The sequence below is a fragment of the Orcinus orca genome, chromosome 11 (assembly GCF_937001465.1).
Source record: "Orcinus orca chromosome 11, mOrcOrc1.1, whole genome shotgun sequence".
NCBI lineage: Eukaryota > Metazoa > Chordata > Mammalia > Artiodactyla > Delphinidae > Orcinus > Orcinus orca.
In genome coordinates this window covers 81,456,981-81,479,695 of record NC_064569.1, presented here as the reverse complement: position 1 = coordinate 81,479,695, position 22,715 = coordinate 81,456,981, and the positions used below count along the sequence as shown (strand labels likewise).

The 22,715-nt window shown below is 37.1% G+C and overlaps 1 protein-coding gene and 1 non-coding gene across 15 annotated transcripts in view; one reads left to right on the top strand and one right to left on the bottom strand.

Moving 5' to 3' along the window:
• Positions 1 to 22,715, top strand: part of ANKS1B (ankyrin repeat and sterile alpha motif domain containing 1B) — a 1,164,750-nt gene that overhangs the window by 180,200 nt on the left and 961,835 nt on the right. For all 14 annotated transcript variants that reach the window (XM_033427668.2, XM_033427671.2, XM_033427675.2 and 11 more), the window contains exons 3-5: positions 1,069 to 1,225; positions 6,863 to 7,159; positions 19,489 to 19,564. In XM_033427668.2, the coding sequence (XP_033283559.1) occupies positions 1,069 to 1,225; positions 6,863 to 7,159; positions 19,489 to 19,564 (530 nt within the window). The remainder of the gene's footprint in view (positions 1 to 1,068; positions 1,226 to 6,862; positions 7,160 to 19,488; positions 19,565 to 22,715) is intronic.
• LOC117201180 (U6 spliceosomal RNA) lies at positions 15,038 to 15,141 on the bottom strand. The gene has a single exon (XR_004483158.1). It is a non-coding gene; the product is annotated as a U6 spliceosomal RNA (small nuclear RNA).

The following is a 22,715-nucleotide window of genomic DNA, read 5'->3' as shown; positions in this document are numbered from 1 at the left end:
GAAGGAAGCATTTTTACTTTTAAAGGATTTTATTTTTATTTGGGGCAAGAACTAATATTTGTATAGTGTTTTACTGTTTATTGAGTGGCTTCTCTTTTATGTTCTCGTTTACTGTTCTTACCAGTCTTGAGCAACAGGCACTATTATTATTATTTATATTATTTTCTACAGGAAAGAAAAAGAAAAATGAGACTAAATAATACTCTAGGGGTCATATCATTAGGTAGTTTGCATAGCTGGGACTTTAAATTCAAGTCATTTAAATTCAAAGCTTATAAAATAATACTGATTTTAGAAAAGAAATGTTAAAATGAGGTTTATTTTTATTTTCTCTGAAATCTTATCATTAGAAACTGCGTCAGTGATAGTATTTGTCTCATAAATGAATTTCCCTCTTAAAATCATTTCTTAGCCTTGGAGGAGGAAGGTGAAAGAGTGCACAAGTATAAATAACACACATTCAAAGTATGTCCTGTGCCATGGCTAAAAGTTATTAAATTTTTTTTTCAACCTTGGGCTTATACTGCAGGGTCTCTTTCCTACTGTGCTGCTTTCTCTTTTATATGTATCTTCAATCCCTTATTCCAGTTCTCTGTAGGGATGACGTGTAAACTCCCTAAATGTCTCTTGGTAGTATAACTTCTTTTTTGTAAACAGGGAGTTTACTTGCACCTCAACTCTTCCTTCAGACTAAATCTCAGATACAGGTTATCTGGAAATACTCCCTTTTTGAAAAAGATGAGAGGAGGTATTCTTTTAAGTTATTTGACTAAATTCGTTCAGTTAATAAAATTAGATAAATTTTGCTGAAATGAATTCTATTAGGTAGTTTTATGGTTAGTCAGTGCTCTGTGTGTGTATGGTGGTGGCTTGTTCCAGGTAAGTAAAATAGCCAAATGCTGAAGAGGCAAACTCTTAAACCCAATTGTATGTCTCGGTACCTTGAATGATTACTATAAATTGCCAGCCAGTATCTAGTATACTTTTATAATTATCTGTTTAATAAATGCTGCATTGTTCAGCATATTTTCTTTTCTGTTGTATTCTTTTGGTTTTTCTACTTCTTAGGGACATAGTTCTCAAACTGCTTCAATATGAGGCATCAACAAATGTAGCAGACAACAAAGGTTATTTTCCTATTCACCTGGCTGCCTGGAAAGGAGATGTGGAAATTGTGAAGATTCTTATTCATCATGGACCATCGCATTCCAGAGTCAACGAACAGGTGCACTTGACAAATATTTGCTCATGCTATGATTTTTCGAGAGTTTTGCGGAGCCAAAGACACATTGAAAAATTGATTATTTCTATCTTTACCCTGCCAAAGACCTTTCTACTGCTGAATTTCCTAAAGGAGAAAGTTGAAAACTTCTTTGGCGTTTGTATATGGTACAAATGGTACAAATATGGTACATTGGCACTAAGCTGGACATTTGTAAAGATATTTGTTAACAAGAAAATCCCACATAAAGGAAGTAGTTGTAGTATTTTTGCCTGCTTTACGTAAGCATCCATTTTATATTCATTGAATATTTAAAGATATAACAGAATTCACATTTGTAATGTGAATTAGTTTTTCTTAATAAAATTTTAAATGCTAAAATTGTGACAACTATCATTTGCATAATGCTTTACCATTTACATAGCACTTTCACATTAAGTACAGTTTTGTGAATTAAAATGCAAAATACAATGTATACAGTTGCTAGTCACACATTAAATTAAAAATTTCCTGTATGTGTAGAGATTATATCTATATTTACACATACATATATATATATATATACACACACACATACACACACACACACACACACACCCGCCCAGAGTAAGTTGAGAAAAAAAAAAGCAGCAGGACGTTACTGATAGATAAAGTCAAAATATTTACAAGTACATAGTATCCATGTTACATATAATGCATATATTTAAAAAGTAATGCCATTCTCGGTATTCTAAATAAATAAGACCACAGATTCCAGAAAGTAAAATACAGTCCTCTAGTACAGTATAACAAACATCTTGGGCTCTGAATGCCCCCTACTGTTCCCATTTTGTAAAACCATATTTGAAAACCAGCATGTAGTCCAACAACTGAATTACAAATATGGCATTAAGCTGCAGGTTGGCAGTTATCCAATATCAATGGAAGTAGGTTACTCCAGGGTAAGCACATCTAATGAAGTACAATTAGCATATTGTTCAAATGGATACAGACTTTGCAGACCTTTGACTGAAATTCAGATTAAAGAATAAAAAGTAACACTTGCCAGCTGTGAACAGCAAAGGGAAGAAAAATGTATATTTTTTTCTTACATCAAAAGGTAGTTGTATAAAGAACTAATCAAGAAAAATGTTTTATTAATTGGAACACTGTCATTAATATTTATTGCAATAAAATGTCTGTTTACAGGTTACAAAATACAGAATATTTTTATGAGAATACACTCATTAATTCAAATCTATAAGAAATGACAGATATGGCTATCTTTATTGGCATATCATGCTAAAAGGAAATTTATGAGAATGCTAACTGTTTCTCAGAAAACCAAGTTAAAAGATCATTTGTGGAATGAGCCATCTGGTGGTTATTCTTAAAACTGTCTGAATGCCCCAAAGCAAACCTGAAATAATAAGATGGAAAAACAAACCAAGATTAAGCAAGGGAATGTTAGTTTCTTCAAACAATATTTTTTAAATGACATAAAAATAAGAAAGAAAAACCCTAGAATTTATTTACATTTGAAAGCTGAATACTTTATATGGCATATAACTGTAATGGTGTGTTTTAAATAGAAAGTTATTTTTTGTGATGTTGAATAAATTTAAATATAAAAAAGGTTTTTTTGAGGTGATTGGACTTCAGAATTCCTTTTTCACTTCTCTTGCTTTATGTTGTGGTTTCTATTGGAAACAAGTTGAAATTTCTTGAGGTTTTTAATACCATGCTTTCAGTATTTTTTGTTTGTTACTATGTATATACGCTTTTAGTGCTGACATAGTTCTCTCATTCAATGTCATTTCTTCTAAAAGTTTCTGATGTCGGAATTTTGTTTTCACAGGTAAATTCTGATTTTAGCTTTATTTCTTTTTTCCCCACGAATGGGACAGAAATATGCTAATTAATCATAAGCCTTTATGTATTTAAGCAATAGAGGGCAGGAATGAAAATGGTAATGAACATTTATTGAGACCTATGATAACCAGGCACTGTGCTAAGCACTTTTACCTGTGATATGTTAGTTACTTAGTTCTCGCAATCCTCTGAAGTGATTTTTATCACTTCCATTTTATAGATGGGAAATCAGGCTCAGTAAAGCTAAGTAACTCTTCTAAGTTCACACATTACTGAGTGACTTAAACTGAGACTTGTATTCAGATCTCTGTAATTCCAGAGCCCTCCACAATAGCACATTGGTATTCTAAGTGGTAAATCCTATCACTTATGGAGTGTTTACTATATGCCAGGCATTGTGCAGAGTACTTCATCTACATTATCTTTCTAAGCTCTACCACAGCCTGATGAGGTAGGTGTTAATTACTGTTCCTACCTTATATATGGGGAAAGTACCTTAGAGAGATTAAGTAACTTGCCCATGATATCACAGCTTCTAAAAAATGCAGCCAGTATTTGAATTCAGGTTTTTCTGATCCAAAGCCCAAGCTTTTAACCAGTAATACACTATGTTATAATGTTAAAATTATGCATAACTGTCAGGGTTTCATTCTGATTTCTGAATGCTGTCTTTGGTTTCTAATACAACTTTCTTTAAAAGTAATTCTACCTTATGTTTTAATGTTTAAAGCTTATAAGGCATTTTCCTATATGTTATCTCTTTTGGTTTACAAGCTGCATTCTAAGGTTATAGGGAAGGTAATATTCTAATTTTACAGTAAGATAAGTTAAGAGAGATAGAGTGATTTATTGTTGCTAATAAGTACGTGTTAGCACTTCAACCTGGATCACCATTTTATACTGCCTTAGAATTAGTGGTCAACTTAGGGTGACATAATTTTGAAAATAAAGTGGACTCTGCCCTGATTTTTATAATTGCCACATCCTTCCTGTCTTTTGTCAACAGGTTTATTTCCTTTCTTCTGATGTTATGTGTGTTTTCAATTTATATTTCTCTGTATATTCGTTTCCCTCCTGCCTTTCCTTCCTCTTTCCTTTTCGTCCACCTTCTCTTCCTCTTTTCTTCTGTATTTTAACATTAGAGCAAAAACCAGAGGAGCCTTATCTCATAAGTATATTCCCTTGCCATTCACCAGAACTCAAATCCAACTAGTGTTAGATAGTTTCCATTAGTTTGACTTTGAAGTAAGATCTTTGGTAAATAACTTTTGTTAGCCAGTTTCATACTGCCACCCATTGTCTGGAAGTATCCTAATTTTTCAGAGAACACTCATCTGGTAAAAAAGAAGGAATTCAAAACAGTTTAAGAATATTTAATGTAGACATACTAGCAATTATTAACTGGTGCTTTATCACAGCCTATTTATTTCAAATTGGATTTTTTTAGACCACTAGTGAGTATGGACATGAGTATACAACCATGCCTTTTTGTAAAGGTAGCACAGTTGTGGTCTTCACTGACGTGACAAGCCAAGTGTGTGTTTGATATTACAGATAAACTCTATGAACATTTTCTCCTGAGTAAGACTTGAATGATTGAAATAACTTTTTCTTGAGATCTGAACAGTGATAACTGGAGTTAATAGAAAAATTTCAATTTTGCACTTATAATTTCCTAGGCTAAGGCCTTTGCAAAGGTAGAGAGGTCTTTGAGGTATTGTTTCATAATTTACTTTTCTTTTCCTCAAAGAGGGAGTATATCTTAAAAAATGAGATTGAATCTCTTTTCAACCAATGGGAAATTTGGTTTGGTCAGGAGGCATATTTCTATATCATATTTTCATGGTTTAAGGTGATAAGATTGATTTTTAAATCAGGTTTATAAAACTTGGCCAGATAATAAAATCAGGGAGTGCAAGCCTCTATGTTGTCAGTCTGTAAGGAAACAGACTATGATAACACATTTAAACTAAGAACAGGAATGGCTCACCCAAAATGCTGGAAAAAACAATACCTCCAGCTAGATTCCCCATCTGTCAGATCTTAACTTTTTGTTGACTGTCTTCAAGGAGTAGCTTTTCCTTTGCATTTGGCCTTCAGATGCCCTCTTCTGATACTTGTTTTGGAAAAGTAAAGTAGTAAGAAGACTTTTCTGTGCTTTTTTTCCCCCATCACTCCTCTTTTTAAGTTTTCAAATCTTCTCTCTACTCTCAACTTACTTATCTGCATTGTTTTATCATCCAGAGCAAGGCTGAGTTACTTTCTGGAACGATAAGATTTGTTTGGGTTTGTACCCTTAGAACAGCTATCTAAGCAGTTACTTCCTATTTCAACTCAGTTGATGTTCTTTTGGGAAAAATCTATAGAAATTCTGCTTTCAGATCACTAGCTCCATGTTTTTCTTCTTTGGCAATAAAGAAACACATGGCAGGCAGTGTGGTACAGTGGAAAGAGCATAAATGGGTTTTTGATTCTGATGGATACAGGTTCCAAAAGATACTGAATCTGCTTGGGCATGTAATTTAACTTTTTTGTATTTTAGTTTCCTCATCCATGAAGTGGAGATGTTAATACCAATCTTGTAGGATCATTTGTAAGAGTTAAAGGAGACAATGTATGTAAAGTTTTTAGACACTCAGCAAATGGTAGTAGTAATAGTTTCTATTGTGGAAGATGGTATTAAAAGTACCAACTTTGGGTCTAGGCTATTTAGGTTCAAATTCTGGCCCCAATACTAAATGGCTGTATAATTGAAGGGCAATTATTCAGCTACTTACTACCTCAGTTTCCTCATCTGTAAAATGGGGATAATGATAATAATATTTATCTCCTAGTGAGGATTAGATCAGTAAACATGAAATGCAACTGTACCTGGCACATAGTGATAGCTATGATAATGACTCTGATGATGAAATCCTCCCTTGCTCCCTAGAACCCTCATTTAGGACATTGCATTTTTGTTACTAAAATTTCTTGTTCACATTTCTCCTGATTGACCCTTCTGCCTCCTGACATAGTCATACTGCATATACCTACACCATCTGCCCAAAGAATCTGAAAGGGTACATCTCCCTTGCAACTGGGTTCAGTTTTCTCCATTTTAACATTTTTTATTCTGCTGAATTCCTGGGGAAATCTCATTGATTTTCAACTGAAACACTTATAAGCTACACGTGTAATACTGTGATACTTGTATGGTATGGGTATGGTCTGCTTCTCAATCCATGATTATATTTCAAAAAGATATGGTTTAACCTTAGGGCCAGTATGTCCTTATTCTCTTTGCAAAAGAAGCACTGATTTATACTTAAACGAAAGATAAAATGAAACTTAACTTGGGAAGCCTTTCTGTAAATCTTTCATTATCAAAGACTGTACTATCTCAACTATCTTTTGGAAAGCCAGTCTGTTAAAAGTGTATTATAATTCTTATTAATCTCTCTCATTAACAAATGTCATGGAGGCACGATGCACAGTGCAGATAACACTGACCATCTTGGCCCAGCAGGGCTACTGACTAACATGGCTAAATCATTTATCACTCTTGGAAGTTGGAATATATAGTGTAGGGAAAAGTTTGATTTTTTCATTTGAAGTAATAAAAATAAAATGTGATATTTTTGGTGTGGTACTAGTATCAAATATAAAATTCTATTAGGCATACTTATTAAAACAGATAAATCTTAAACTTACATTTTCAAAGCATCTCAGGTTTTAAATGACTGTATATAGGTTTTGATAAAGGATTGAATTTCTGAAAACTTGCACTTTATGTCTTTGTCTTAACAGAACAATGAAAATGAAACTGCCCTACACTGTGCAGCTCAGTATGGACACTCAGAAGTAGTTGCTGTTCTGCTGGAAGAGCTCACTGATCCTACCATCAGGAACAGCAAGCTGGAAACTCCTCTGGACCTGGCAGCCCTCTATGGACGGCTTAGAGTGGTCAAAATGATCATCAGTGCACACCCTAACTTAATGAGCTGCAACACTCGAAAGCACACACCACTACACCTTGCTGCACGCAATGGTCACAAAGCAGTTGTTCAGGTGCTGCTGGAAGCAGGAATGGATGTGAGCTGTCAAGTGAGTCTTCTTTTAGCTATGTTTCAAAAGCAATGGTGCTTTTGTTTTGCTTTGAGATACAGATGTTAAAACTTACAGGAAGAAATCTTACCATTTTTTAACTGGTCAAACGGTCTACATGTATCTTTGTAACTACTCAATTCAAAATACCCCACCACACAGCTGGGAAATATGAAGAAATATAAGGCATAATCTCTAACCTCATTCTACCTTGAGGGCTATACACATGAAAAATTATTACTAGATGGCAGTTGTGTGTGGTCTCCTTAGTAATTGTTTCCTTTCTCCCGGTATCTAGCACACAGCCTGACATACACCAGTAATTCAGTCCAGTCGAAGTTGAATGAATGAATGAATGAAAGGAACGAAATTCACTTTAACATTTTTGAGTTGTACTTTGTGTTTAATATGTTGACACATTTAGAATACAAATCTCACAGCTATCCTGTGGGATTGAGAGCCATTAAATTCCAGTACAGAGATGAGGAATCAGATTCAAAGACTAGGAAACTTGCCTAAGGATACATAGCTCGTAATCCCAGAATGTGAATTTAGACTTACTGATTAAAGTCCAGGCTTTTTTCCACAATAATGTACCTCTATACATGACTAATAAAGGAAGGATCACTATGCTTACGGGCAATAAGAAAACAATTTATTGGGAGGTGTGATTTGAGTTGAGCTTTGAAGGACAGATAACATTTGGATAGATTTTGTTTCTCCACAAGGAAAAGCAACTTGCTTTTGTTATCTGTCTCATTAGCCCTAATTCCAAGGTTAGCTTTTCTTTTTTTTTTTTTTTTTACCATTTTCTCCTTTTATGACTGTTTTTTTTTAGCCCCCAAGTCACTGGCAACCTACTTACCTTCCAGAGATCCTTTTGGTTCCCGTCAGATTATGACTTTTCTCCCCTATATATTGATAAGCTATTGCTGCATAATAAACTGTACCAAAATTTAACAGCTTAACACAATAACCATTTATTTAGTTTATAATTCTGAGGTTATGGTTTAGTCTTAGCTTATATGGGCAGTTCTTCTGTCCTGACTGGGCTCTCTCTCATGTGTCTTGGGTCAGTTGTAAATCAATTAAGTGTCTGTGCTTCAGGTAGTAACTGGCTGTTACCTGGAGTAATGGGTGAGACTGCTGTGTGTCTTTCATAATCAAGCAGTCTACCTTGGGCTTGTTCACATGGTAGAGAGAGAGAGAGTGAGAGAGAAACAGGATTATACAAGGCCTCTTGAGGTCTAGCTTTGGAACAAACATATTGTGTCTTTTGCCATGTTTGATTGGGCAATACGTCACAAAGGCATCCCAAATTCAAGGGGTAGGAAAACAGACTCTACCTTTCAATTAGAAGAGGGTGTGAATTATGAAAGGGTTGTGAATACCCAGAGGCAATAAATGCAGACAGTTTTGTAAACAAATCTACACATTCAAGGTGGAATTAGTGCTCAACTGTGAGGTTATCTTCCTAGGAGTTGTTGAGGTGTCTCTCGGGTTTTTTGTTTGTTGAAGTTTTAAAAATCCTAGGCCTTCTAATCTTAGGTGTCAGGCTGACTCCCTGCATCAGAATTTTCCTTAGATCTTTGCCTGTGTTATTTAGTTGTTTAGATATTTGTAATATCTTTTCTATATTGCTTATTCTACTTTGGCAGCCTTGAAAATAAGCACAAGAATTTTTTTTAGCCCTCATATTTAAGAAAAAAACAACTTTGCTTGCAAAGGGGTATTGAAATGAGATAGATATATGTTTACTATTTATTATAGGTGACTAACAAAGTTACTTTTTCAAAGTATGTTTAATGATAAGCTAGATGTTTATTGTCTAAATGTTGAATTTCTCTAATCTAGATTTATTGCTTTTATTAACACTTTTGGAATATTTCTAAACTTTATTGCACAGATTGCATTATAACCAAGGACTTTAACTATGGCTGTTTGAGATCAATAATTCACTCTGACTAGAAAAGTAAGAGTTCAGATTCAATTTTATAAATTTATATTTTTTATGCAAAACACTGTATTTTGTGCTTTTGGAGAATTAAAGATAAAAAAGATCTGTGCCCAAAATTTGGTGGAGAACACAACAACTTGCAAGAATAACTTCTGTTACATGACATATTAAAATAAATGCTAGGACGAAGTGCTATGAAGATATAGGTGAGAAAAATAGATTTAAAGAGGGAGAACTTGGGAAAACATTGAAGAGTGATGTTTGAAGAAGACCTTGAAAGTCTAAAAGGACTTTGAATTTTAGGTGTAATTTAGCTTGCAGATGTGCATTATTTGGCTAAAACAGTGTTTTAAAATGTTGAATTTTAAATACTTCCTGATGGGGTATATACCTTCTAAGATCTCAGCCTCTCTCTATGATTCATTCCTTTAGATTTTTCTACTTGGCCACTGATAGCATTTGGTTTTGTTACTCACAAATCAGATGAAAGGGTACACAGTATGTTCAGAATACGTGAACACTTAATCAGAAGCATCAGGGCAGGTACCCGAGCAGGATGGGCAACATTTTGGTTGCTATACCTCTTTCACTGATGCTCACTCTGATTTCATCTTGAAGGTTCCAGGAAGCAGAGCTGACAACATATTTCTACAATACATCTCAATGACTTGACTCTTCCATTAGTTATAGTTAGCGTTAGTTGATTTTTTGTTTTTATTATTATTGCTTTGTTCATATAAAACATTTTTTGGCATCTCATTACCCTTTTTTGTGATTATTTAATTTTTTTATGTTATTCAAATTAACTGTCACCTAGGTTTACCATCAGATTCACTATAACATTTTTTAATATTAAATTTGAAGTAGAGATTTGTTGATATTCTCACTGGCTGAGAGTGAACCATGCCAGTTAGTAACCTTAAACTGTTTCAGTGGCTTTAATATTCATTAATTTGTTAACTAGTTGGAAGTTAACAGTATTAAAAGTAATCCTATTTGGTAAATCACAGTACTACATTTTTAGACTTCAATTACATTCAAGTTATTATGAATAATTCTTCAAAATTTAGAGATGGCTTTGGAGGATCTTTTCTTTTAATTACAAATATTTTTAAATGCAGCATTTATGTTTGTACTTTTTGTAGAAGTTTTGTTTTCTGCTTCATTTCTTTCTGAGCAATTTTGAATTATAACACCTATTTGAACTAGTGAGCAAAATAATTTAATTCCTATTTGGTTGAATTTCATAGTATATATTTACGTATAAATCCTTTAGCATTAAAAATTTCTTAATAAAGAGAATCAATTTTATTAAGATATTAAGAAAGTAGGGTTTAATTGGCATGATTCTTTTGAAATTAGCAATTATTTCTATGGATTTCAAACCTGATTTTGGATAACTAGGTGGTGATAGTGTCATATTATGCTAGTGCTTTAACTGTGTGTGTTTCTCTTATTAAAACTCAAAGAGTTAAAGCACTAGCATAATATTAAGAAATTGGGTTTTATATGAATGTAAAAGGAAAGGAAAGTAAAATTTACAGGAAATTAATAGTAAAGAGTACAAGTTAGCATGCTAGGAGCTGTTAAGGTGCAAAGCTGAGTAAGGTATAGCTTTTGCTCTCAAAGTGCTTACAGTGGCAGGAGAAATATGTGCCTAAATGGATAGATTACATTTTAATAAACCATTTACTCTTTGTAAAAAAATGTTTATTTATTTATTTTTGGCTGCAGTGAGTCTTCATTGCGGTGCGCAGACTTCTCATTGCGGTGGCTTCTCTTGTTGCGGAGCACGGGCTCTAGGTGCATGGGCTTCAGTAGTTGTGGCACGTGGGCTTCAGTAGTTGTGGTATGTGGGCTCTAGAGTGCAGGCTCAGTAGTTGTGGCGCATGGACTTAGTTGCTCCGTGGCATGTGGGATCTTCCCGGCCAAGGGCTCGAACCTTGTCCCCTGCATTGGTAGGCAGATTCTTAACCACCGAGCCACCAGGGAAGCCCGAAACGAGAAGATTGCACTTACTCTTCTACTTCCTGAGATGACTATTTTAAAATTTCTCCTCTTTTCCAAAAACTTCAACACTTCCTTCATTGTCATCCCTCTGTGATTACAACTTTGCTTTTATTTCACTGAGATAACAGAAACAATCACATATTCTCACCTCCACAGTTGCCAATATGTGTATATTTGCTTTCCTTCCTTGCTTTAAATTAACTTTCTAGGCTTATATCTGAGACTAACTTCTCTACTTGTGCATTGGCTCCTATCCCCTCTTATCGACTTGGGATACATTGCTCTGGCAAATATTCCCTCTTTAATACAATGTTTTCCCCCTCTTAACTGCATTATTTTCCGAAGGACGCAAAGATGTTGCAATATTTCCCATCTTTAAAAAACCCTCTCCTTTGAACCTGAATTTTCCTCTAGCTGTCTTCTTCTTTCTCTGATTCTCTTTATGGCAACATATTTTTAAATAAAATGAAATTTATTGTAGCCTTAATGCACATAATAAAATGACTTACAAGCAATTTTTGTTAGCAGTAGCTAGAGAATGGGTAACTGACCATTCTGGTGAATGTAGTGGTAATCCCACACCTGGTCATTCTTGTCACATTTCTAAAAGAGCCCCCTGCAAAAATCTATCTTGCTGACTACAGGTGAAATTAAAGAACATATTCTAGAGGAAGTAATACCCACAGGACTAGAAAAAAATGGCAAAATATTTAGAAAGACTTGTTTTTACTCATATCAAATTCTTTCCTTCATCTCTGTTGAAACCATTCCAACTCTATTACTCTATAAAAATTCTTTGTGTTTTTCCTTTGGTGAAGGTAACTAATGACTGCCGTATTGTTAGATCCATAGCCAGTTCTTAGTCCTCATCTTACTTGATTTATCATCAGCATTGACAAAGTTGATCTCTCCCTCCTCTTTGAAACACTTTTTTCTTTTGACATCTGAGATACCACTCTCTCTTGGTTTTCATGTAGTTCACTGGCTGTTCCTTCTCAGTATTAGGTTGAGCCAAAGATTTTGATTGCCTGCCATTCAGTGTTGCAACTAGATAAATCTGCAAGGCCTCATGAACCTGTTATCACTAGTTGCTTAAGAATTAAGTCTTTCTGTTTTCTGTCCTCTTTTGTAGATTCATACTCCTTTTCCCTGAGCCAGGCTTTATTTTCATTCCTTCCCAATGAACCTTTACATTGGAACTCTGTAACTCTGTTACTCTCTCTTAGCTATTGCCACAATACTGCTGTAGGATAAGCACAGAAATCTCAGACATTCATAAGCAGTAGCATTTTTTTTCATTCTTAAGTTACAGGTCAGCTGGGGAAGCTTTGTTTTATGTTGTAAGTTAGTCTGGGCAGCTCTACTCCATGTGTTTATTATCTTCCTCCTGGGACTAGTCAGGACATGGCCTAAGCCCAACCAAGCAAGCACACTTTGGGCCTCTGCTTGCATCATGTTAGCTATCATCCATTGGCTAAAGCAAGTCACAAACCAAGCTCCAAATCCAGGGGTAGGGATATATACTCCACCCACATAAGTGCAAAGAGCTGCAGTGTTGTATGGCAGAGGGCATGCAATAGGAGGGACTAATAATGTAATCTGTGACGTCCCTATAATGTAATCTGATGACATTCTCATCTTCCTGGTCTCTAAGCATCTGAGTCTCCCAGGTCTTAGTACTTAAACCTCTTTTCTTCTCTGTCTTTACTTACTTCCTAGTTGGCCTCATCCAGTCTCTCAGCTTCAAATGACATCTTTATCTAACAATAAAAATTTTATTTATTCATCCTGGACCTTACCGTAAACTCTAAATTAGGTGTCTGCTGGACATGTCTATTGGATGCTAATGGGCATCCAAACTCAGCATTCCAAAAACTGAGTATTTAGCCTCCATAACCCCTTCTCCCCAGATTTGTCCATCTTCCAATATTTCCCATTTCAGCAGATGGTAGTGCTGTTCTTCTAGTTGTTTGGCCCCAAAACTTTAGGGTTTCTTCACATTTTAATTTAGTTCTTCATCAAATTTTATTGACTTTGTGCTCAAACTATATCCAGAATTTCAGTACTTTTCATTACCTTCACTACTACCACCAGAGCCCAATTCTTGATTATCTCTTGCCTCCTAACTGGTTTCCCTGCTTCTTCCTTTGCTTCTGTATTAGTCTGCTTGGGCTACTATAACAAAATACCATAGACTGGGTGGCTTAAACAGCACACATTTGTTTTATCACTGTCTGGAGGCTGGAAAGTCCAAGATCAAGGTTCTGGCCAATTTGGTTCTTGGTGAGAGCTTGTAGATGGCTGCCTTCTCCTGTGTCCTCAAATGACCTTTTTTCTGTGCACAAATGGAGAGAGAAGGAGAGAGCTCTCTGATGTTTCCCCCTCCTCTTATAAGGACACCAATCCCATAGAATTGGGTTCCCGCCCTTACAACCTCATTTAACCTTAATTACTTCTGTGAAGTCCCTGTCACCAAATACGGTCACATTGGGGTTTAGGGCTTCAACATATGAATTTGGGGGGGGGTAACAAGCATTCAGTCCATAACAGACTCCTTCAGTCTATTTTCAACAAAGCAGCTATAAGTGATCCCATTAAACTAAATCAGGTTGCTCAGAAACCTTCATTGGTATTCCAGCTCACTTGGAACAAAAGCCACACTCCTTACAGTGGCTGACAGTGTCTTATCTGACCTAGTCTCACTCTCCCTGAAGCTACCTCCTGCTACTCTTTGCCATTTTCATATAGTTTCAGCCACAGTGGCCTCATTGCTCTTGCTGGAACACACTGTGTGTGCTACTACCATAAGGCCTTTGCCTTACTAACCTGCATGACTTCCTCCTCTACTTTCTTCAGGTATCTGCTCAAATGTCACCTTAATAGGGAGGCCTTCCCTGATCTGTCTCACTTACCACCTTAGCAACTCTGTATCCTTCCCCCTAGTTTCCCTTTCAGGACACCATATCCCCTCTAGCCTTCTGAGGAGAGGATACCAGGCACATGCTACATCAACAAGAAAATTTGTTCCCTACTCTTATGGAGTTGAGAGCCTGGGTGTGAAAACAGAAAATAAACATATAAACAAACAAAAATTACAAATTGCAGTAAGTGGTATAAAGGAAAAAAGCAGGTTCTTGTGTTTGAGAATGAAGGGTTGGGGAAGTCTTTCTTAGGATGTGCCACTTAAATGGTGCTAGCTCAGAGAAGTGAGAGATGAAGCCATGGAAACAGATGGGTTTACAAGAAAGAGACTATAGTGAGAGAGAAGAAGCCAAATAAAGACTATTCAGGTAGTTTCTGGAAAAGAAGTCTGTAAAGAAGCAGTTAGTTACAAGAGGTAACTAACCAAGACAGTACAATTATAATTATCAATTCATCCATTCACCATGTATTTATGGAGTGCCTGCTCTGTGCCAGGCATTGCCTACTATGTGCCAGAGGATATAGCACCAACAGAATAGACAAAAATTTTGCCTTCAAAAGGGAAGATGATATTTAATAAAGTGTGGAGTAAGGAAAAGTGAGATATGGGATAGAAGCTTGAAATCATAGCAGGTTCACAGGAAGTTTCTATGGTTGTTTGTTTTGGTAGATAGTGAAAAGGTATGTATTTTTATGGAGAGTGGAAGGATCCAATGAAGAGACTGAAATTGAGGATGCAAGAAAATGGTGAAGATACTTCATGAGCAAAATTCAAGAAGCAGAAAATGATAGAAAAAAAAGCACAAGTGGAGGATTAGCTTTTTTAAAAAAAATTTTATTGGAGTATGGTTGCTTTACAATGTTGTGTTAGCCTCCACTGCACAACAAAATGAATCAGCCATACACATACAGATATCCCCTCCCTTTTGGACTTCCCTCCCATTTAGGTTACCACAGTACATTAAGTAGAGTTCCCTATGCTATGCAATAAAAATATGGAACACTTCATGAATTTGTGGGTCATCCTTGCACAGGGGCCATGCTAATCTCTGTATCGTTCCAATTTTAGTATATGTGCTGCCGAAGCGAGCACGAGGATTAGCTTTAATGAGGGGAATGGATGCTTCCTCTGAGACAGAAGTGAAGGAAGATAGGAAAGGTAAAGATATTGGCCAGAAGTCCCTAGTTAAATAGGAGGAGAGGAAGAGATCTTCTTTAGAATAGGAGAAATGTTATTTCTGAGTTTTTTGAAGACACATCCTGTTTCTCTTATGCCATTTCCACCCCCAGTCTAAACCTACTTATAACTTTCAGCTATTCTTCACATGATGTTTTTCTAGATTCTTGTTTTGGGATGCTCTTCTCTGGACATATTCCAATCTGTTGATATTCCTGTGAAAGTTTAGTATCCACGCTTGAACACAGTACTCTGGATATAGTCTAGCTAATGTAGGGTACAAAGGATCTGTTGCTTCTCAAGTTGTTTAGACATTTATTCATTTACAAAGGCTAGGATGTTCTTATCTTTTAAGTTCTTACCTTTCATCCCAAGAGATGCCTACAGGGCTAATTGGTACCAACCAGGGCATCAGGGGTTGTTACTTCTGTGTTAAATGCCATTCTCATTGGCTTTTCTTCTTTTTTCTGTATCAAGTTTATCTTTACTAACTGGTTGTTACTTCTTTTGGTAGTGGGTCTTGTTTCTCAATAGTTTTTATTTTCCCTGCTACTTGTGCTATTTTCTCTACTGATCATCATCACAATCCCACTTTATATCTTTGTTCTATTTATTTTCTCCTTTAATAAAAAATTTGGTCTTCCTTTATCTGGTCATTCTCTTTTGCAAGCTTCAGAAGGGCTATGGTTAGAGTGTTAAATTTGGAAGGGGGAACCAGTGCAGGCAAACTGACATCTTCACATCCCCTTTCTGTCTGCTGTTTTGGCACTCTTAGAATACAACCCAAAAAGCCATTTTGAAACATCTAGAGGTTTTGGATAAAATATAACAAGGATCTCTTTAAATGCGTAATTGAGCTTTCATGTATCAGGGAAATACATACAGCCAAACCAAAAAGGAAGCTAAAACCCAGGGCTTAAAAATAGGAACATTCTTTTCTATATCCTCTCCCCTTTTCCTACCATTTGTTTTTCTCAGTTTTGGTGCTACTGAGACTTAACTTTAATAGCCATTTCCAATTGGAGAGAGAATTTCTTTTGCTTTTATCAGCAATTCAGCATTAAGATATATATCAGGTCATGTCTTCTCACTAAGCTGTTTTCATCACTAATTGTGATTGGAGGTTTTTTTTTTCCCTGAAAGGTGCTAAGACGTTGTGAGTGCTTCATATCTGTTTACTGTATAAATATTGAAGTGTTACTATATTATCAACTGCATAATTGTCTATTCAGAAACTATGTTTATTTTAAATGATTAATTTTAAAGAAATGGAGAAATTTGATCCATTGGAAAAGCAGGCCCCAAATTTGGGTTCACCTATTTTAGTGTTATTTCTTTTTTTTTTTTTAGGGGCACTGAGGGCTGTGGGCCCATTTGCTCCTGCATCCACAGCCAGTGTCAGCTCTCTCCCAAGACTGCCTTCTTTTTTCTTTCTTTCTTTATTTTGGCTGCGTTGGGTCTTTGTTGCTGCGTGCAGGCTTTCTCTAGTTGCGGTGAGGGGGGCTACTCTTCCTTGTGGTGTGCAGACTTTTCTTTGCGGTGGCTTCTCTTGTTGCGGAGCATGGGCTCTAGGTGCGTGGGCTTCAGCAGTTGCAGCACGCAGGCTCAGTAGTTGTGGTGCGTGGGCTCTAGGGCATGTGGGCTTCAGTAGTTGTGGCATGTGGGCTCAGAAGTTGTGGCTCGCGGGCTCTAGAGTGCAGGTTCAGTAGTTGCGGCACACGGATTTAGTTGCTCCGTGGCATGTGGGATCTTCCCAGACCAGGGATCAAACCCATGTCCCCTTCATTGATTGGCAGGCAGGTTCTTAACCACTGTTCCACCAGGGAAGTCCTAGTGTTATTTCTTTGTATACATTCCACTTGCTTTTAGAATGTTTTAGACTAAATATTGTTTCATGAGAACACGGTTTTTCAAGGTTTGGCCAATTATGGATTGTGGATTTGGGGGAGAGTGCTGAGGTGAACAGAATGGTAGTAAGTAATTTGAATGAGAAGAGTAGATGCTGACTCAAGGTAGGGGATGATAAATTACAAAATATTATGGAATTAACCTATATTTTGAAAAGGAAAAGTCTATAAATTTGACCTATTTAAATTTTATACTATTTGTGATAATACTGGGGTAGCAGTAAATAGTTCCTAGTTCCACTGTTTCCCTTAAGTTTATGAGAATAATCCATTCCATTTTGACAGTTCTCACATTCTCTTATCAAAGAAGCTAATTACATCAACCATGGGTTTGGAAAGATTGACTAATTTTTACAGTCCAAAAGTATAGTTGGACTGTACTGTTGGACAGTACAAACAAAAGTATAGTTGGACTGTACTGTACAGGCGGGTTCTTAACCACTGCATCACCAGAGAAGTCCATTATCTTCTTTTTTGTTTCTACTATTTCTTACTCATAGTGACTTATTTCCTTTCATGTTCAGTGGTTTCTAAATTTGAATTTGTGTTTTTCAAAGCTTTAACTCTTGGAACTCTTGGAGGCCTGAGTTTAAAGTGTATCTTTTCAGAGAGGATTTATATCTGCTTCTGCTAAGCATTTATGTCTGCCTCTGGTACTGTGAACCCAAATCACTTTATTCTACATTTTTGGCTCTGAGGGGCACAGAGATTGTGTTAAATTTGGCCTCAAACCCTTGTGAGGACAGAATTGTGGTTAGGAATTCTTAGAGCAGTGGGATTTATTTCTGTCATTCTAATCTGTTTAGAGCTAAAATCTTACTTTCCCTCTCTGCAACAGATTTTTGTAACAAGTTTTTAATTTTTACTTTATTGTTTTTACTGAGGCTGTTGTTCTTTGGGGGTTTTAATTTTTGTAGGAGTCCTTGATCTATCCTCTCAGCTTGCTTGAGCTTCAGACTTTGTCTCCTGCTCCCCTCCCAGTCCCACCTTGGTTAAAGCCCAGATACTAATCTATCAGGGATTGGTAGATTTCCTTGAACAAATTCTTCTTCCAGTGCTCAATGCCTGGATTCATACTTTCTGTCCCTCATTCCCTTCCCCAGGCTCTGAGGAATTCCATTTTCCTTTTCATCTCTATATTTAAAATATTGTTTAGTTTTTCAGAATTTTAAGGTGTGCTATTCCAGGAAGGGTTTTTCTAACATTAAGTCCAAACTTTTGTGAAAATTTGAAGGAAATCAAAATAGTAGTAAGAAAGTTGGTTGAAAGACATAGAATGAGAGTGAGAAGAATTAGATTATTTCAAGGGATATTTTTTAGGGAGTGAAAAAAATTAACTTTTTATGCCACACATTGAAACATTGTTTTAAGGAGCTGCATAAGTTTCTACAGTTTAATTTTCCTTCTGTATAGTGCTATATATATTTATAAATTATTTTATTTCCATGTTTATTAGTGTCTATACATATCATACCCAGAAAATTATAAATCAAGTGCATTTCAGTTATTGGCAATAAATTCAGATCACGTCGATAGATCTTCAGTGGTCCTCAAGCCTCCTTAACAATGCATTTATAAACCATTTTATACTGGGTTAATTATACAATAATATTTTATTAATTAAAAACATTTTTACGTTATATATTATTTTATAGTGATATTTCTTTTTTGTATTGAGATGAAAATCCCATACTAGAGATTACTTTTAGTACAAGAGAACAAAGTTGCCATAATGACAGTGTTCAGTTTAACACACAGAGACATATGCACATACTAAGGACCTGGTAGACATTTTAAAATTCTTGAGAGGAAAAAAGTTTTTTTTAATGTATAGCTAAAAAGCTTCCTCTTTGAAATCTTCCTTTATCTTCCTCAAGGCAGAAACCAATCTCTCCCTGCAATACTTACATATTCTTGTCTTCTATGTTATGTTCCTACCTTCTTCTACCTTTTACCCTCAAAATAATTCTTAAATGTCTACATTTTTGAGGTACTTTTTTCTAGGCATTGGTGATACCATGATGAAAAAAATAGATATCTACATTTCCACTAAACTTACAGTTTATTAAAGGGAATAGACAATCACATAACATTATAATGTAGTACTATAAATGCTATGATGAGGAAGATTACCAACATAACAAGGTCAAATGGCTACACAGAAGCAGAGGTGTTTCACAAATTCAAGCTTTTGGGTTTTGTTTCTAGAATCTCTTCTTTATTTCACACTACCTTTCTGTCAGAGTGCTAAGATTACAGAGAATATGTATGAATACATAAAATGACAGAATTTTTTAACCTAAGCATTCCTAATGCAACTGTGCTTCTTTTTCCTTCTTCTTTTTTTTTTTTCCAGACAGAAAAAGGGAGTGCACTTCACGAAGCAGCTTTGTTTGGAAAGGTAGATGTTGTGCGAGTTCTGTTAGAAACAGGTAACTATCATGATTCTCCATGGAACTTATCTTGATTCTCCATGAGGCTTATCTTGCCAAAAACTATTTGTATTTCAGGAGTAGACATAGGAAAATGACACTTTTTTTTTTTCTTGACAATCACCCTTATTTCTTACCTTCACTCTAAATTGCAGGTACGTATTCATACCATGTAGAATTGGGCCTCAATGTTTAGGGAAAAAAACTGATAACAATGTGTACCTTCCTTTACTCAGTAGATACTTTAATAAAAAGCTTTTAGAAATTATAATTTTATACACTTAAATCACATTAAAATAAAAACTACCAAAAAGAAAAGGAAATGTCTGCCTTCTATAGGAGGGTGGAACTGATCCCCGTGAAGTTAAGACAATTGCTTGGTTTATTAAAGAACGTACTACTTTCCCTAGGTTTTTATATTGTGAATAATGGTAAACAGAAATTAGAGTTCCCTGTCCTTCAGGTAAATTCTCCTTCTAGTTACTTTATCAACTGAGTAGCTACTGTTTGTAAGCTGCAGTGATTTAAAGGGAACCTTTTAGAGGGAAAGCTTTGAAGGAAAAACAAAGTAGGCTTATTTGTCTCCATATGTATATTATGACTGAAATAAAATTGGAACTGAGGTCAGATTTTTTTAAGATCAAAAGGCATGGATAATGGAGAGGGTGTGGAAAAAAGGGAACCCTTTTGCACTGTTGGGGGGAATGTAAATTGATACAGCCACTATGGAGAACAGCATGGAGGTTCCTTAAAAAACTAAAAATACAATTACCATGTGACCCAGCAATCCCACACCTGGGCATATACCCAGAGAAAACCATAATTCAAAAAGACACATGCGAGAGAGGGGGAAGATGGCAGAAGAGTAAGACGCGGAGATCACCTTCCTCCCAACAGATACATAAAAAATACATCTACACGTGGAACAACTCCTACAGAACACCTACTGAACGCTGGCAGAAGACCTCAGACCTCCCAAAAGGCAAGAAACTCCCCACGTAACTGGGTAGGGCAAAAGAAAAAAGAATAAACAGAGAGAAAAGGATAGGGATGGGACCTGCACCAGTGGGAGGGAGCTGTGAAGGAGGAAAGGTTTCCACACACTAGGAAGCCACTCGCGGGAGGAGACTGCGGGTGGCAGAGGGCGGAAGCTTCGGAGCCATGGAGGAGAGCGCAGCAACAGGGGTGCGGAGGGCAAAGTGGAGAGATTCCCGCACAGAAGATCGGTGCTGACTGGCACTCACCAGCCTGAGAGGCTTGTCTGCTCAACCGCCAGGGCGGGCTGGGCTGGCAGCTGAAGCTTGGGCTTCGGTCAGAGCGCAGGGAGAGGACTGGGGTTGGCAGCCTGAACACAGCCTGCAGGGGGTTAGTGCACCACGGCTAGCCAGGAGGGAGTCCGGGGAAAAGTCTGGACCTGCCGAAGAGGCAAGAGATTTTTCTTCCCTCTTTGCTTCCTGGTGCGTGAGGAGAGGGGATTAAGAGCGCTGCTTAAAGGAGCTTCAGAGATGGGCGCGAGCCGCGGCTAACAGCACGGACCCCAGAGACGGGCATGAGATGCTAAGGCTGCTGCTGCCACCACCAAGAAGCCTGTGTGCGAGCACAGGTCACTATCCACACCACCCCTCCCGGGAGCCTGTGCAGCCTGCCACTGCCAGGTTCCCGGGATCCAGGGACAACTTCCCCAGGAGAACGCACGGTGCGCCTCAGGCTGGTGCAACGTCACGCTGGCCTCTGCTGCCACAGGCTCGCCCCGCACTTCGTACCCCTCCCTCCCTCCGGCCTGAGTGCGCCAGAGCCCCCGAATCAGCGGCTCCTTTAACCCCGTCCTGTCTGAGCAAAGAACAGACGCCCTCCGGTGACCTACACGCAGAGGCAGGGCCAAATCCAAAGCTGAGCCCCAGGAGCTGTGCAAACAAAGAAGAGAAAAGGAAATCTCTCCCAGCAGCCTCAGGAGCAGCAGATTAAATCTCCACAATCAAGTTGATGTACCCTGCATCTGTGGAATACCTGAATAGACAATGAATCATCCCAAATTGAGGAGGTGGACTTCGAGCGCAAGATTTATTATTTTTTCCCCTTTTCCTCTTTTTGTGAGAGTGTATGTGTATGCTACTATGTGAGATTTTGTCTGTATAGCTTTGCTGACACCATTTGTCCTAGGGTTCTATCCATCTGTTTCTTGTTTTTTTTTTTACTTAAAAAAATTTTTTTTTCTGAATAATCATTTTATATTTTAATAACTTTATTTTATTTTATCTTACTTTATTTTATTTTCTTTTCTTTTATCCTCTTTCTTTCTTTCTACTTTTTCTCCCTTTTATTCTGAACCGTGTGGATGAAAGGCTCTTGGTGCTGCAGCCAGGAGGCAGTGCTGTGCCTCTGAGGTGGGAGAGCCAACTTCAGGACACTGGTCCACAAGAGACCTTCCAGCTCCACGTAATATCAAATGGCGAAAATCCCCAGAGATCTCCATCTCGACACCAACACCCAGCTTCACTCGACAACCAGCAAGCTACAGTGCTGGACACCCTATGCCAAAAAACTAGCAAGACAGGAACACAACCCCACCCATTAGCAGAGAGGCTGCCTAAAATCGTAAGTCCACAGACACCCCAAAACACACCACCAGAGGTGGACCTGCCCACCAGAAAGACAAGATCCAGCCTCACCCACTAGAACACAGGCACTAGTCCCCTCCACCAGGAAGCCTACACAACCCACTGAAACAACTTTAGCCACTGGGGACAGACACCAAAAACAACGGGAACTACGAACCTGCAGCCTGCAAAAAGGAGACCCCAAGCAGAGTAGGATAAGCAAAATGAGAAGATAGAAAAAAACACAGAAGATGAAGGAGCAAGATAAAAACCTACCAGGCCTAACAAATGAAGAGGAAATAGGCAGTCTACCTGAAAAAGAATTCAGAATAATGATAGTAAAGATGATCCAAAATCTTGGAAATAGAATAGAGAAAATGCAGGAAACATTTAACAAGGACCTAGAAGAACTAAAGATGAAACAAGCAACGATGACCAACACAATAAATGAAATTAAAAATACTCTAGAAAGGATCAATAGCAGAATAACTGAGGCAGAAGAACGAATAAGTGACCTGGAAGATAAAATACTGGAAATAACTACTGCAGAGCAG